Genomic DNA, 14,591 nt, shown 5'->3' on the forward strand with positions numbered 1-14,591 from the left:
AGGTCATTGGTAGTCAGGATCCAAAGTTCTGTTTGAGTGCAAAGCCCATCCAAAATGAAATGTGGCCTCTTAGTGCTTTTTAGCTTCAACACTTTAATCTCGGTTTGGTGTGAAAGTCAAAGTGTTAGTTGCTCAGTCATGTCCAACTCATTGCAACCCCATGGACTATAGCCCACCAGGCTCTTCTGTCTATGGAATTCTCCAGGCAAGAATACTGGAGTGGGTTGCTATTCCCTTCTCCAGGGGATCTTCCTAACTCAGGGATCAAACCTGCATCTCCCACTGGGCAGGCAGATTCTTTACTACTGAGCCACCTGGGAAGCCCACCAAATACCCATACCTCTTTCTAATAGCCAACCCCACTTTACTAGATTTTCAACTATCCTTAAATCTTATAAATGCTGTTTTTATCTTTAACAAATCTATGTGATAATTGAGTTTTAATAGTTCATGAGAAAATGTACTTCTAAAAATTTGAACCTAAGTTATTAATGAGTTCAGGTTATAAAAGGAAATGCATGCAATGTATTTACACAAGTGACTAGTACAGACCTTGGTATATGTAAGTAAATTCTAAGTAACATCAACCTTTTCAGTAACAGTAACCTTATTTGGAAGGTTAAACACAACAACAGGAATTATAAATAATTATTGAATGTTTGGAATGCAGTATCTTAATTGATCCTCATAACAAACCAATGAGGTAATTACTCTTGTGAAAGTGAAAGTGAAAGTCACTTAGTCGTGTCGGACTCTTTGTGACCCCATGAACTGTAGTCCACCAGGCTCCTCTCTCCATGGAACTCTCCAGGCAAGAATACTGGAGTGGGTTGCCATTTCCTTCTCCAGGGGATCTTCCGACCCAGGGATTAAACCCAGGTCTCCTGCATTGCAGGGAGACTCTTTACCAACTGAGCCACCAGGGAAGCCAATTACTCTTGTTCAGTTCAGTTCAGTCGCTCAGTCGTGTCCGACTCTTTGCGACCCCATGAATCGCAGCATGCCAGGCCTCCCTGTCCATCACCAACTCCCGGAGTCTACTCAAACTCATGTCCATCAAGTCAGTGATGCCATCCAACCATCTCATCCTCTGTCGTCCCCTTCTCCTCCTGCCCCCAATCCCTCCCAGCATCAGGGTCTTTTCCAGTGAGTCAACTCTTCGCATGAGGTGGCCAAAGTATTGGAGTTTGAGCTTCAACATCAGTCCTTCCAATGAACACCCAGGACTGATTTCCTTTAAGATGGACTGGTTGGATCTCCTTGCAGTCCAAGGGACTCTCAAGAGTCTTCTCCAACACCACAGTTCAAAAGCATCAATTCTTCAGCACTCAGCCTTCTTCACCATCCAACTCTCACATCCATACATGACCACTGGAAAAACCATAGCCTTGACTAGACGGACCTTTGTTGGCAAAGTAATGTCTCTGCTTTTTAATAAGCTGTCTAGGTTGGTCATAACTTTCCTTCCAAAGAGTAAGCGTCTTTTAATTTCATGGCTGCAGTCACCATCTGCAGTGACTTTGGAGCCCAAAAAAGTAAAGTCTGACACTGTCTCCACTGTTTCCCCATCTATTTGCCATGAAGTGATGGGACCAGATGCCATGATCTTAGTTTTCTGAATGTTGAGCTTTAAGCCAACTTTTTCACTCTCCTCTTTCACTTTCATCAAGAGACTTTTTAGTTCATCTTCACTTGCTGCCATAAGGGTGGTGTCATCTGCATATCTGAGGTTATTGATATTTCTCCCAGCAATCTTGATTCCAGCTTGTGCTTCTTCCAGCCCAGCATTTCTCATGGTGTACTCTGCATATAAGTTAAACAAGCAGGGTGACAATATACAGCCTTGTCATACTCCTTTTCCTATTTGGAACCAGTCTGTTGCTCCGTGTCCAGTTCTAACTATTGCTTCCTGACCTGCATACAGGTTTCTCAAGAGGCAGGTCAGGTGGTCTGGTATTCCCATCTCTTTCAGAATTTTTCACAGTTTATTGTGATCCACACAGTCAAAGGCTTTGGCATAGTCAATAAAGCAGAAATAGGTGTTTTTCTGGAACTCTCTTGCTTTTTTGATGGTCCAGAGGATGTTGGCAATTTGAGCTCTGGTTCCTCTGCCTTTTGTAAAACCAGCTTGAACATCTGGAAGTTCATGGTTCATGTATTGCTGAAGCCTGGCTTGGAGAATTTTGAGCATTACTTTACTAGCATGTGAGATGAGTGCAATTGTGTGGTAGTTTGAGCATTTTGGAGGATTGCCTTTCTTTGGAATTGGAATGAAAACTGACCTCTTCCAGTCCTGTGGCCACTGCTCAGTTTTCCAAATTTGCTGGCATATTGAGTGCAGCACCTTCACAGCATCATCTTTCAGGATTTGAAATAGCTCAACTGGAATTCCATCACTTCTTGTAGTGTGAGATTATTCAACCTTAAAGAGATTTAAAAACTTGCCCAAGGGCAACAGAGATGGGGATTGAACAAAGATAATCTTACAAAACTGGGCTCTTAACTACTATGCAATACATCTTTGACATAGCATGTAAAGACCAGCCTGATTTACAGAATGTCTGCCACCTAGCTTTTAAAGGGATACATTTCACAAGATCTTTATAAGCTATGGTTAAATAAAATGACAACACAAGTTTCTCTAGTGGAGTGTTTTGCAATCTCTTCTTAGCTTCATCCAGCTCTTCATTATACTGACAACCAGGGTATCATCAAGGAAAGACAAGATCTGTAATTATAAGTTATTAATAGGCTATGATATTCAACCCTCGGGCTTCCCAGGTGGCGCTAGCGGTAAAGAGCTTGCCTGTCAGTGTAGGAGACATAAGATACACAGGTTCGATCCCTGGGTTGGGAAGATCCCTTGGAGCAGGGCATGGCAATCCATTCTAGTATTCTTGCCCCGAGAATCCCATGAAGAGAGGAGCCTGGCAGGCTACAGTCCACAGGGTCACAAAGAGTTGGACATGACTGAAGCAGCTTAGCATGTACTCACTTTCAACCCTCATCACTAGACGATAAAGGGTTTGGGTTTCTCTTGACATTATCGTGAAAGTTCTCTCTTGTATATCAGTAGATCAGATGAATACCAAAGTTACACAAAGACTGCATATCAATTAAAGGAGACGTAAATTAAAACACATAAGACAGAAAGGGAAGACTGGTTTTCATTAGGTATTTGATAGAGAAGAAATGCAATCCAAGGAAACCAAAGGGAAACCATATCCAGATCACCTTTAACTCCAGGACCATACAAGTTAAGTAAAGATTTCAGAACTATAAATTTCCCCCAAAATTCCTAATTACATGGATTGTGCTTTTATGCCATAACTAAAAATTTATATTGCTGGTCAATGAGGAATGTGCATGAATCTGTATAAATTGTAGATAATTTTAAGAAATCAACAGTTTAAAAGAATAGGCAAAACTTCTAGGTCTCCTGTGTGAGACTTAGACTTCTACAGTGAAGAAAAGATCAAACACTTTATTTAGATGTTAGTTTATTTACTGTTGAATCTTAAATGTTGTATATTCAATTAGAAAGTCCTTCAAGTCAGAAACACTGGATTATTGATAATTTTCTCAACATCTAAAACTCTATATGTATATTGTTTATACCCAATAAAGTGTTTATGTTGAAATTCCTTTATCTGGAATTAAAGAGGTAATGAAAGATTTTTTAGTAAATAAGTAAATAAATGTATTATGTGTATACCAAATATATTTGTGTGTGTACACTGTTTATCAATGTGTTATAATAACATATATAGTATATTCATTTTTCTGCTAAAGGAATGTGGTATAATAAAATGAATACAAGTGAATACAAAAATATTATTACTTTTTGCCCCTACTATTTATGAGTCAGTATGGCTAATAAGTAAACGTTAGCCAACTTATTATTCACTACTTTTGTTTCTTATCACTTTTCCTGATATATATGTTATTTAGCAATGAAATGTCTGATGAGACAAGTAGCAGATAAAATGAGATACCAGCATATCATTTAAAACAAAACAAGTTAGGCTACTAAAAAATGATTGAGCCAATTATTATTTCATGTAATCCATATAGTTTATATATTATGCACATTACATTACATACAGAGAGTCATGTCCCTACGTGTAGGTAATCCTTTGATTTATAGCTACCTTGCACGTAATCAGATACATTTCATTTTATTTAATTGAAGTGTAATTAACATATAACAATATATTAGTTCCAGATGGACAATATAATAGGGCTTCCCGGGTGGTACTAGTGGTAAAGAACCCGCCTGTTAATGCAGGAGACATAACAGATGCTGGTTAGATCCTGGGTTGGGAAGATCCCCTGAAAGAGGAAATGGCAACCCACTTTGCTATTCTTGAATGGAAAATCCTGTAGACAGAGGACCCTGGCAGGCTGCAGCCCATGGGGTCACACAGAGTCAGACACAACTAAAGTGACCTAGCAAACAGCATGTACAATATAATGATATCGTATTTGCATACAGTGTGAAATGATTACCATAAAACTTTAGTTACATGTGTCACCATCTGTCACCAGAAGTATGGAATACTTTACAAGAGCCATGCTTTACAGGAGCGATACTAATCTCTATATGGTTCCAATTTTAATATATGTGCTACTGAAGTGAAAGCACATTTCATTTCTGTATGAATACATTTTTAACCTGAATAATCACCTGAAGGAATATCTGGAAAATGATTCTGGTTTTAACTAGATCTATTTTTTATTTCTTTACCTTGGAGGTCAAGATATCTTTATGACAGAAGAACAGAAGAAATATTATAATGCGATGAAAAAGCTGGGATCCAAGAAACCACAAAAGCCAATACCTCGGCCAGGGGTAAAAAATATTTAGCATATAAATTTTAAAATTATTTTAATTCATCTTTACTATATACTTATTTATTAATAATGAATGCATAATTTTAATATTTTAAAGAAAAGTCCTTATAAAACTGAATATGTGTATTTTGAACACTATCATAGCTCTTAATATTCTTTGGTATATTTTCTTTTTCTATAAAAATGAAAAAATAATTTTATATGCTTTTACCTCTACATTAGCTATACATCTTACTATTAGTACAAATGGTCTATAGAAAATCAAAATAAAATGTACTTTTGACTGAAATTTTATTATCTTGATGACTTTATGATGTAGTGATAGCATGTAGTGATAGCTGTCTTCAGTCAGGTGAAACCTACCTTGTAGACTTTTGATATTATGACAGATAGAACACCAGGAAAGCAGTTGGACTGGTCATGAATCTACACTTTATCCTGCCATAAGATCAAAGACCAGAATAGGCTCAGATGTAAATAGTAAGCCTTAGCAGTTAAATAGTTTGTATTCCTCTAACAGTTAAAGTAATTTTAAATGCATTAGATGTATCTCAATTTCTGTTTAGTATAACACTGTATACCAAAGTTGTGGTTGAAGACAGAGCATCCTAAAAATGGGAATATGCTTAGTATCAGCTGCCTACATGAGGATTACCCAGCACTGTTTAAATGGACACATGGCCAGGTTTCACCCAGACCTACAGAACCATAATCTGTGAATTTAAAGCTCTAGTATTTAATTTTCTCAGTACCCTACTTGATCTTGATAGAGTGCCTTAAAACTTGCCTATGCAACCAATTAAGTGATTTTGAAATTGAGTTCCATGAAAAGCACAGTACTGTTCAGTGAGATTGATAAGAAAAGTGGTATGTTAAGTATGGATATGTTTGGAAGTATATATTCTATACATGGAAGAGACAGGCAGTATAGATCTCTATATTATAGCAGTAATACCAGTGTAAGACAATGCCAACACATTAGTCAAAATAATGTGACAAAGTAGAAATTCAGAGATGTCATTTTATTACCTTGAAACACTCTAGGTAATTGAACTAAGATTTTCTTTCCTTTTTTTTTTTTCTCTGACAGTTTCTTAGTAAAAAAATTACCTTGTGATCCTGGCAATTCCTATATAACACTCTAGGGTGGCTATGCTTAAAAGCAAATGTCAGTTTACAAGGTTAATTGAAGAATTGGTACAGTGAAAGTCAACAACAGCAATAAGTTGTCATGTACTCTGACTTAGATTTAGCCCATTAATAATATTCCTTAAAGCAAGAACTTATAACCAAGGATAATTTATGCAAGTTTTGAAGACAGATACCTTTAAAAATTGTTTTGTTAATGTAATCATTTATGGATACTACTTGGAAAATTTACTGTACAATTTCCTATCATTTTTGTTTCTTTGCAGAACAAATTCCAAGGATGTATCTTTGACCTAGTAACAAACCAAGCTTTCGATATAGCCATCATGGTTCTGATCTGCCTCAACATGGTAACCATGATGGTAGAAAAAGAGGGACAAAGTGAATACATGACTGAAGTTTTATATTGGATCAATGTGGTTTTTATTATCTTGTTCTCTGGAGAATTTGTGCTGAAACTGATCTCCCTCAGATGCTACTACTTCACTGTAGGATGGAACATCTTTGATTTTGTGGTTGTAATTCTCTCCATTGTAGGTAAGACCATTTATTAATCAGATTTTAATTTTGAATCAAACTAAACATCACACATATTCAGAGAAGTTTCTGAATTCATGAATATAAACCTACTTTTGAGTAAGATTGAAAAAATGAAGTAACCTTTAAAGCAAAACTAAACAAAATAAAAACCTCTGTGTCAAAATTCCTAGGTTCACATTACAAGACTGAAGGATATATTTTCTATTTGTTGGAAGCACATAATACTCCTTGATATTTGACTTCCAAGATTACCCTTCACAAACGTAGCAAGTGTTATCAGTAGATAGGTATGTCTTAGAAGACCAATGTAAATTGACAATATAAATCTAAATGTAGAATCTGAAATCATTTTTAGTTTTTACATATATGAGAACTATCTCTTGATTAATGATAATATAACTAGCCAGAATATTGGTGATTGAAAATTCTCCCTGAAATCAAAGTGAAGTTAAGGTATGAAGAAATGCCAGCTTCATTTCTTATAGCTTCATACTTGTCAAGTCTGTAATCATTTTCAACCAACTGCAGTCATGTCTGTGAATCATATTTGATTTTATACTTCCTCCTGTTTCATTACCATAGCTGTTTTCCTTTCATCTTGTTTTTCATTATTTCTACATGCCTTGCCCAGTAGTTTAGGTTTGCATTTATTTTTATAAATTTTAGACAGGAAGAGATTGTGGAGATTATTTAATACAAACTCACTTAGAGATGCTGAAACAAGGAGACTCAGAAGGGTTGAAAGTACTGTAATCTAAAACTGCCATATTGAGTACTGCAACTTAGAATAGGCATTCAAAAATCAATTTTTGAAAAAAATATAAGAAAAATTAAAATTTAGATAGGACTCACACATTAACAACAAGCAGAATAGAGGAAGCATTCCAATTAACTTAGGAAGAAAGGAATGTCCCTCTGTCACTTCTCTTTGTAACAGTGTTGGCTGATCCAATTAGATCAGAAAACAGAGAGGTACACGTCTTTAAATAATGGAGCAAATGTTCAGTTTCACATCTTATTGTGGTACTCTAAAAATGTAAGAGAATCAACCAATAAAATGGATTCAATTAGAGTTCAGAAGGTGCAGATTTTAAATTGCATGAACCAATGTTGATAATTGTTTATGTGGACCAAAAGATTAGAAAATATACTAAGGAAATCTCATTCATGATTCCAAAAATAAAGAAAAATACCTAGTAATAACTGTAATAAGAAATGTATAAGACTTCTATGAGGAAAACTAACAGAAACAAAAGAAAATTTAAATAGTAAATCCAGTGTTATCCCAATGAGAATATGAATGGGATAATAAATTGACAACCTAAATCTAAATGATTATAAAATTCATCTGGAAGAAAAATTAGAGTAATGAAGGGTGACTTACATTGCCAGATATTAAAGATTGTTATTACATTGATGAAGTAATAGATTCAAATAAATAATCAAATTTTAAGCTTCAATATATAGAGAATTACTAAGTTAGTTAAAAGATCTCATGGATCAAGATTAATTGATGTGTAAAAATGTATTCTAGTAGAAATAGATTTATAACCATGAGCTTGAATGGTCCTTTCTATTCATGACAAACAACTCCCTTGAGACAAAATAATAGATATGACCACATAAAAATCAAAATAGTTTATTCTGTGGAGGAAAAATCACTACCACCACCAAATTAAAAAAAAAAGTTAAAAAACATGTTAAAAGCAAGGAAATTGTTAATGTAACACTTATGGCTAACAAAGGATTAGTACTTGTAATAAAAAAATATTCTTCATAAATCAATAAGAAAATAGTAAATCTCCCAACCGAAAAATAGTCAAAGAACTAAACTAGGCCAAAAGGAGAAAGTTTAAAATAGTCAACAAGCATACAAAATGTCCAATAAATTAAGAAAATGTGGATTATTTTTCCCCCAAAAAATGCCACAGTACTGAGATGTTTCAAACATCACAGAGATATTTTTGGTAAAATTATAAAGAAGAAAACAGCTGGTGAGCATGTGAAGTGGAAGCACTTTCATAGACTATCATTAGGAAAGTTAGTTTCTACAAACTTTTTGGAGGTAGATTTGCAATATATAACAAAAATTTAAATATACTATTTCACCTACCTTCTATTATTATCAAAAAATGCTCATGCAACTAGAAAAAAAGCACCTGCTTAGATATTCATTTCAGTCAAAACAATTGGAAACAGCATAAAATTCTTCAATATATGGTGACTTTGACAGAACATTATACAACTATAGGGAATTGTTCTGTTGTCATTTATATGGAAATACCTCCATAACATATGATGAAATAACTAAAACAGATGACAAAAAAACCCTTCTACTATCATGCTTACATTTGTATATGTTTGTGTGCTTGCGTAGAAAAATGGAGTGATCCTAAACAAAATACTAACATCTGCTAATGGTTGGTTGATATTTCAGGTGATTTATATTTTCTTTTTAGCATTTTACTAGGTGACTTTAATTTTTCTACCCTTCCAATTTAAAAAATTGTGCATTAAAAAAAGGTCCACAAACCTACTAAAGGAGAAAAAAAAGTCACAGTGGTTAAATCTAGCCATTTTACTGTGAGATTGTTCAATCCTTGTATTGTTAGAATATTGTCTTCAATATAAAATGAAAATCCTGAAATCACAAGAGATAAAATGGCACATAAAACTATTTAGAGTCATGATTTTCTATAGCATAGATATTTAAATATTTACCATTTACTCCTTCATTCTTCACCAGGTATGTTTCTAGCAGATTTGATAGAAAGGTATTTTGTGTCCCCTACCCTATTCCGAGTGATCCGTCTTGCCAGGATTGGCCGAATCCTGCGTCTGATCAAAGGGGCTAAGGGGATCCGCACGCTGCTCTTTGCTTTGATGATGTCCCTTCCTGCATTGTTTAACATCGGCCTCCTGCTGTTCCTGGTCATGTTCATCTATGCCATCTTTGGAATGTCCAATTTTGCCTATGTTAAAAAGGAAGCTGGAATTAATGACATGTTCAACTTTGAGACCTTTGGCAACAGCATGATCTGCCTGTTCCAGATTACCACCTCTGCTGGCTGGGATGGATTGCTAGCACCTATCCTCAACAGTGCACCACCGGACTGTGACCCCAAAAAAGTTCATCCTGGAAGCTCAGTTGAAGGAGACTGTGGGAACCCGTCTGTTGGGATATTCTATTTTGTCAGTTACATCATCATATCATTTCTGGTCGTGGTGAACATGTACATCGCTGTCATCCTGGAGAACTTCAGTGTTGCTACTGAAGAAAGTACTGAGCCCCTGAGTGAGGATGATTTTGAGATGTTCTATGAGGTTTGGGAGAAGTTTGATCCAGATGCCACCCAATTTATAGAATATAGCAAACTCTCTGATTTTGCAGCGGCCCTGGATCCTCCTCTTCTCATAGCAAAACCAAACAAAGTCCAGCTCATTGCCATGGACCTGCCCATGGTCAGTGGGGACAGGATCCACTGCCTCGACATCTTATTTGCCTTTACAAAGCGTGTTTTGGGGGAAGGTGGAGAGATGGACTCTCTTCGTTCACAGATGGAAGAAAGGTTCATGTCTGCAAATCCTTCTAAAGTGTCTTATGAGCCCATCACAACTACACTAAAACGAAAGCAAGAGGATGTATCTGCTACAGTCATTCAACGTGCTTACAGACGTTACCGCTTACGACAAAATGTCAAAAATATATCAAGTATATACATCAAAGATGGTGACAGAGATGATGATTTGCCCAATAAAGAAGATATGGTTTTTGATAATGTTAATGAGAACTCAAGTCTAGAAAAAACAGATGCAACTCCATCCACTGTCTCTCCACCTTCATATGATAGTGTAACAAAACCAGACAAAGAGAAATATGAAAAAGACAAAACAGAAAAGGAAGACAAAGGGAAAGATGGCAAGGAAGGCAAAAAATAGAGCTTCATTTTTGATATATTGTTTACAGCCTGTGAAGGTGATATATTTGTGTTAATAAGACTCTTTTGAGGAGGTCTATGCCAAATCTCTTTTTATCAATTTATTCTCAAAGTCAGTGCTTTTGCTAGCTCTGATTCTCTGACGTAGGTGGGCAGCGTTAGCAGATGGCTATTTTTGCATTGGTAAATGTATCTCTAAGAATTGTTAAGAGTAAGTGTATGGGAATTATTGATTACAGCAAACAAAGGTGATTTAATTTTATTTTAATAAATCAGAAAATCATGTAGAAAATATTCACATCTGCCTTGTCATCTTTTCACAGGATTGTAAACATTCATGTTTCCCATGCACGCAGGCATGCATGTGCGCACACACACACACATACACCAATACCTAGCATTTGGATATCTACAAAAGTATTTTGCCTTGACTTTTCAATGAAGTGCTCCGATAGAAGGCACTAGTAATGAATGTTCAGTTAAAACATCTTGTTATCTTGTTATTAGGGGGCAAGACTCTTTTTTCCATGTACAGAGGTCATTCTATATTTTGAGGTGCTTAAATTTATCCACGTTACATGAAAATCAATTTATATGTGCCCACTAAATGCCATGGGACATGTAGACTGGTCAGTTCTACCAGTGCTTTTTGTTTATCACGATGCATATACTGACTAGGATAAGAGTTACCTTTAAAATGTTGTGCTTCATGGACTGCCTTTTTCTATATCTTCATTTGTTCATTCGGTAATCATGAAACATGAAAAATTATTTTAAGTACATATCACGTTCCTTGAAAGAAAAAAAATGAACATAATTGAGAAAAGAAGTGACTAAAGAAAGCTTTATCCATTTTTATTTATATCCTGTAACGCCGGACTGTGCTGCTCCAAAAGTACCAACAATGATCCAACTCATCATTTTTGTCACAGTTTTCTGTTTTCTCATGCTGTATTGTTGAATCATTCTTCAGCACTGAGCAAAGCTGATCCTGTCTTCAGTGGAGTGCTTCCAGATATGCAGAAAGATACTTGATATCATGGTACATGTTTGAGCAGATGATGACTTGGCCACAGTATTTAGTGTATCACCTGCATAATATCCTGAATGTGTATGGCAAGCTTTCAAGTCATACTACATGGCAGGCTTTCAACACAAACGTGTGTAGTAAGAATGAAATAGCATTCAACCAAGATTCTTGCCAACTTGCTTGCCTGATTGGTTCTAGTAATCCACTTGAACCTTTGTTCTTTTATCTACAAAATGAAGAGGATGTCACTTTCTCTTTAAAATTCTATGACTATAAAATATATTATGTATCCATCAATAATGTACCCTGAGCTTAAAGTTTACCAAGTACACATTCATTTTGCTTTAGCTGTTGTTCTTCTATCCAGGATTATATATCTAGTTTACAAAAAAAAAAAAGCTTGTTAATAGTGGCTTGGAAAGAAATAGCCATGATGCATTTTTTATGAGCTTATTCCAGGAACATGAGATCATTCTTCTATCGAGTTATTCATGCACAGGCAAAAACTGAGTTACAAAAGTGGAAAGTAATTTTATTTAGAAGATTTTGTGGGAGGTTTCAAAGCAAATATATACAACAATATTTCATTCATTTGCTTTCCTCAATGAAAAAAGAACATAAACTGTACTTCTATATTAAGTGCTTAAAACATTTTTGTTGTTGTTCTTTTGGCTAGTTAAAAATAAAGGAGATTTAAGCATACCCATAGAGATGAAGAAGTACGGATAGAGGATGAGAGGCAGAGGACAAAAAAAAAAAAAAAAACACACACAGAAATGAGAAAGACAGACCAAAACAAAGAAAGCGACATCTCCACAGAACTTCCTACCTAGAATGTTTCTAAATTGTGATGTGTTTTACAGCATTTGTGAAGGAGATTATCACATCTAGACATTTGTCCTAAAGCATGAATGAAATTAAACCTAGGGCCAAAGATTCTTTACACCTAAGCTCAATCATTCATCTTACATTATTTGGGCCTCTTTTTTATTTACTATATAAGATACCATGCAGTGTTTTCCTAGACTATATAGAGCATTGTATCACCTCCCTGCTAAGTCTGTTGAAAATAGGTTTTGACCAGTTTAGAGAATCTTGCAAAATATGTTACCTTTGTAAGATTTTTTAATACACAAAATTAAGAAATTAATATTACCTTAAATGTGAATGCAGTTTATCCTCATCATTTTAAATCCATATAACTGTACTTTGCATATTTATAAAATATAGTGGGAAAAGATGTGGGAAGGTTTATGTGTGATTTACTATTCATGTTTTTACATTGCCTGATTTTTATGTGAAAAAAAATAGTAGCAACTTGTTCCTCAACACAATTTATTCTAAGCGTTTCAAAAAAAGAATTACAAAGTCACATTTCCATTTCATGCTGAACTATAATTTTTTAATGTAACATGGTCAAGTTTTTTTATATATGTGTTTTCCCAGGAATGTCCAATTGTAACTTTTTATCAATTAATAACAATATTTGGAACCAAGTGCTCATTTAATACATTAGAAGCTTGAAGGGAAGTTAGACTTCTCTTTTCATATAGATTACTGTTTGGTATTAATAATAAGATATCATTCTCAGCACTGTAATGCTAATATTTAAGTCACACTATCATTGAACACATTTAATCTAATGATATAAAATGACAATTACACTGTACAATTTAAATTGGAATAAAATGGCAGTGAACAGATTTGAACACAAATCCATTCATCTAATGGAGATAAACATGGGAGAATCTCATTTTACCTGTTATGTAGTTTGCAAAAGATGTAAGTAACTTGTTGGCTGTTTCTAAATGCTAATTGATGAAAACTTCAACCCTAAATGTTCAGCATGATTTTATAGAATTTGATTGCTTTATTCAAAAGTTAAGAGGAAATGCATATGTAAATAAAGCAGTTCTAAATAGCAATTTCAGGGAAACGTTAATGGGAGTGATGAAAGTGGGCCAGCTAAATTATAATGGCCAATAACTGGCTTGGGTTTAGGACCTATGTATAGAGGCCACCAATTTCTTTTAATAACTGTGGTTTGTTATGTTATATTCTTGAGGAAAATAATTGAGTTGCTTCATAAAGATAAATGAATAGCCATGAATATAATAATGCTGTTTACATAGAATTCTTTATAAATTTCATACATCTATGAATGCTCAAAATGTTTGAGTTTGTCATAAATTATATTGTAGTTATACTTGAGACCTGCACATTGTAATAGAATCTAAAAATAAAAGTCATCAAAAAATAAAATCATGTTTGCATGTATTTTCTGTTTTTGTGAGAATAAATTTTAACATTATCCCATAATCCAGGCCAAAGGAGCTGCAGAGCGCATGGTTAAAATGTCTTTCAAGGGAGGGAAAGTTTGCGTACTGATTAGAGTGGAGGGGGCCTTTGCTGCAACAGGACTTGATGCACATGGGATGAAAAACATGAATAATTGAGAGCTGTAAACAAGCAATAGGAGAAACATGCTATACTTTATTCTCTGTTATTCTGAAAGTTGTGTAATTAGATACCCATATTGACAATCTTCCCAGAAGAAAAAGCCAATTTTAAGAGATTTAGGAGGCTTGTGTCATGTCTGTATCACGTGCTTTAGCTTGACCCTCAAATTTATTTTTCATAAGCAATTGAAATGCAAAAAAGCCATGGATGAAACTATAGGTAGTAAGTATATAGAAAAGATTCAGAGCTTATTAACAATTTCAAAAACCTAGTAGCATTGAGGAAAAATTATTCCTCTTCCAGATGTAATATTTGCTAGCATGTGCTAGTTTCAATTGTATTTTGTACAAGACAATATGACTTCTATTTCATTAATTTCCACTCAGTGACTAGCAACACCTTGGGATATCTCTATCGGCCTATAAGAATAAGAAAAGCAAAAACAAACCATATTGCTAAATGAAAGAAACAATTCTGGAAAGGCTATGTATTGTACAAACTAGCAGGTGGCACCAATGGGAATATTTCAACCCAGGCAGAACGTACTGAGATTTCATAATCTTAGAGAAATTTAAATAGAATTGATTTTAACTGCATAAACCCCAGGGATAATTGAAAAG

At 34.8% G+C, this 14,591-nt stretch overlaps 1 protein-coding gene across 1 annotated transcript in view; it reads left to right on the top strand.

Moving 5' to 3' along the window:
- Positions 1 to 13,717, top strand: part of SCN9A (sodium voltage-gated channel alpha subunit 9) — a 160,906-nt gene extending 147,189 nt beyond the window's left edge. The window contains exons 25-27 of the mRNA XM_061135142.1: positions 4,748 to 4,852; positions 6,270 to 6,540; positions 9,290 to 13,717. Of these exons, the coding sequence (XP_060991125.1) occupies positions 4,748 to 4,852; positions 6,270 to 6,540; positions 9,290 to 10,482 (1,569 nt within the window). The 3' untranslated portion in view covers positions 10,483 to 13,717. The remainder of the gene's footprint in view (positions 1 to 4,747; positions 4,853 to 6,269; positions 6,541 to 9,289) is intronic.
- Positions 13,718 to 14,591: the final 874 nt, after the last annotated feature.

This window comes from Dama dama, chromosome 33 (assembly GCF_033118175.1).
Source record: "Dama dama isolate Ldn47 chromosome 33, ASM3311817v1, whole genome shotgun sequence".
NCBI classification, from domain to species: Eukaryota; Metazoa; Chordata; class Mammalia; order Artiodactyla; family Cervidae; genus Dama; species Dama dama.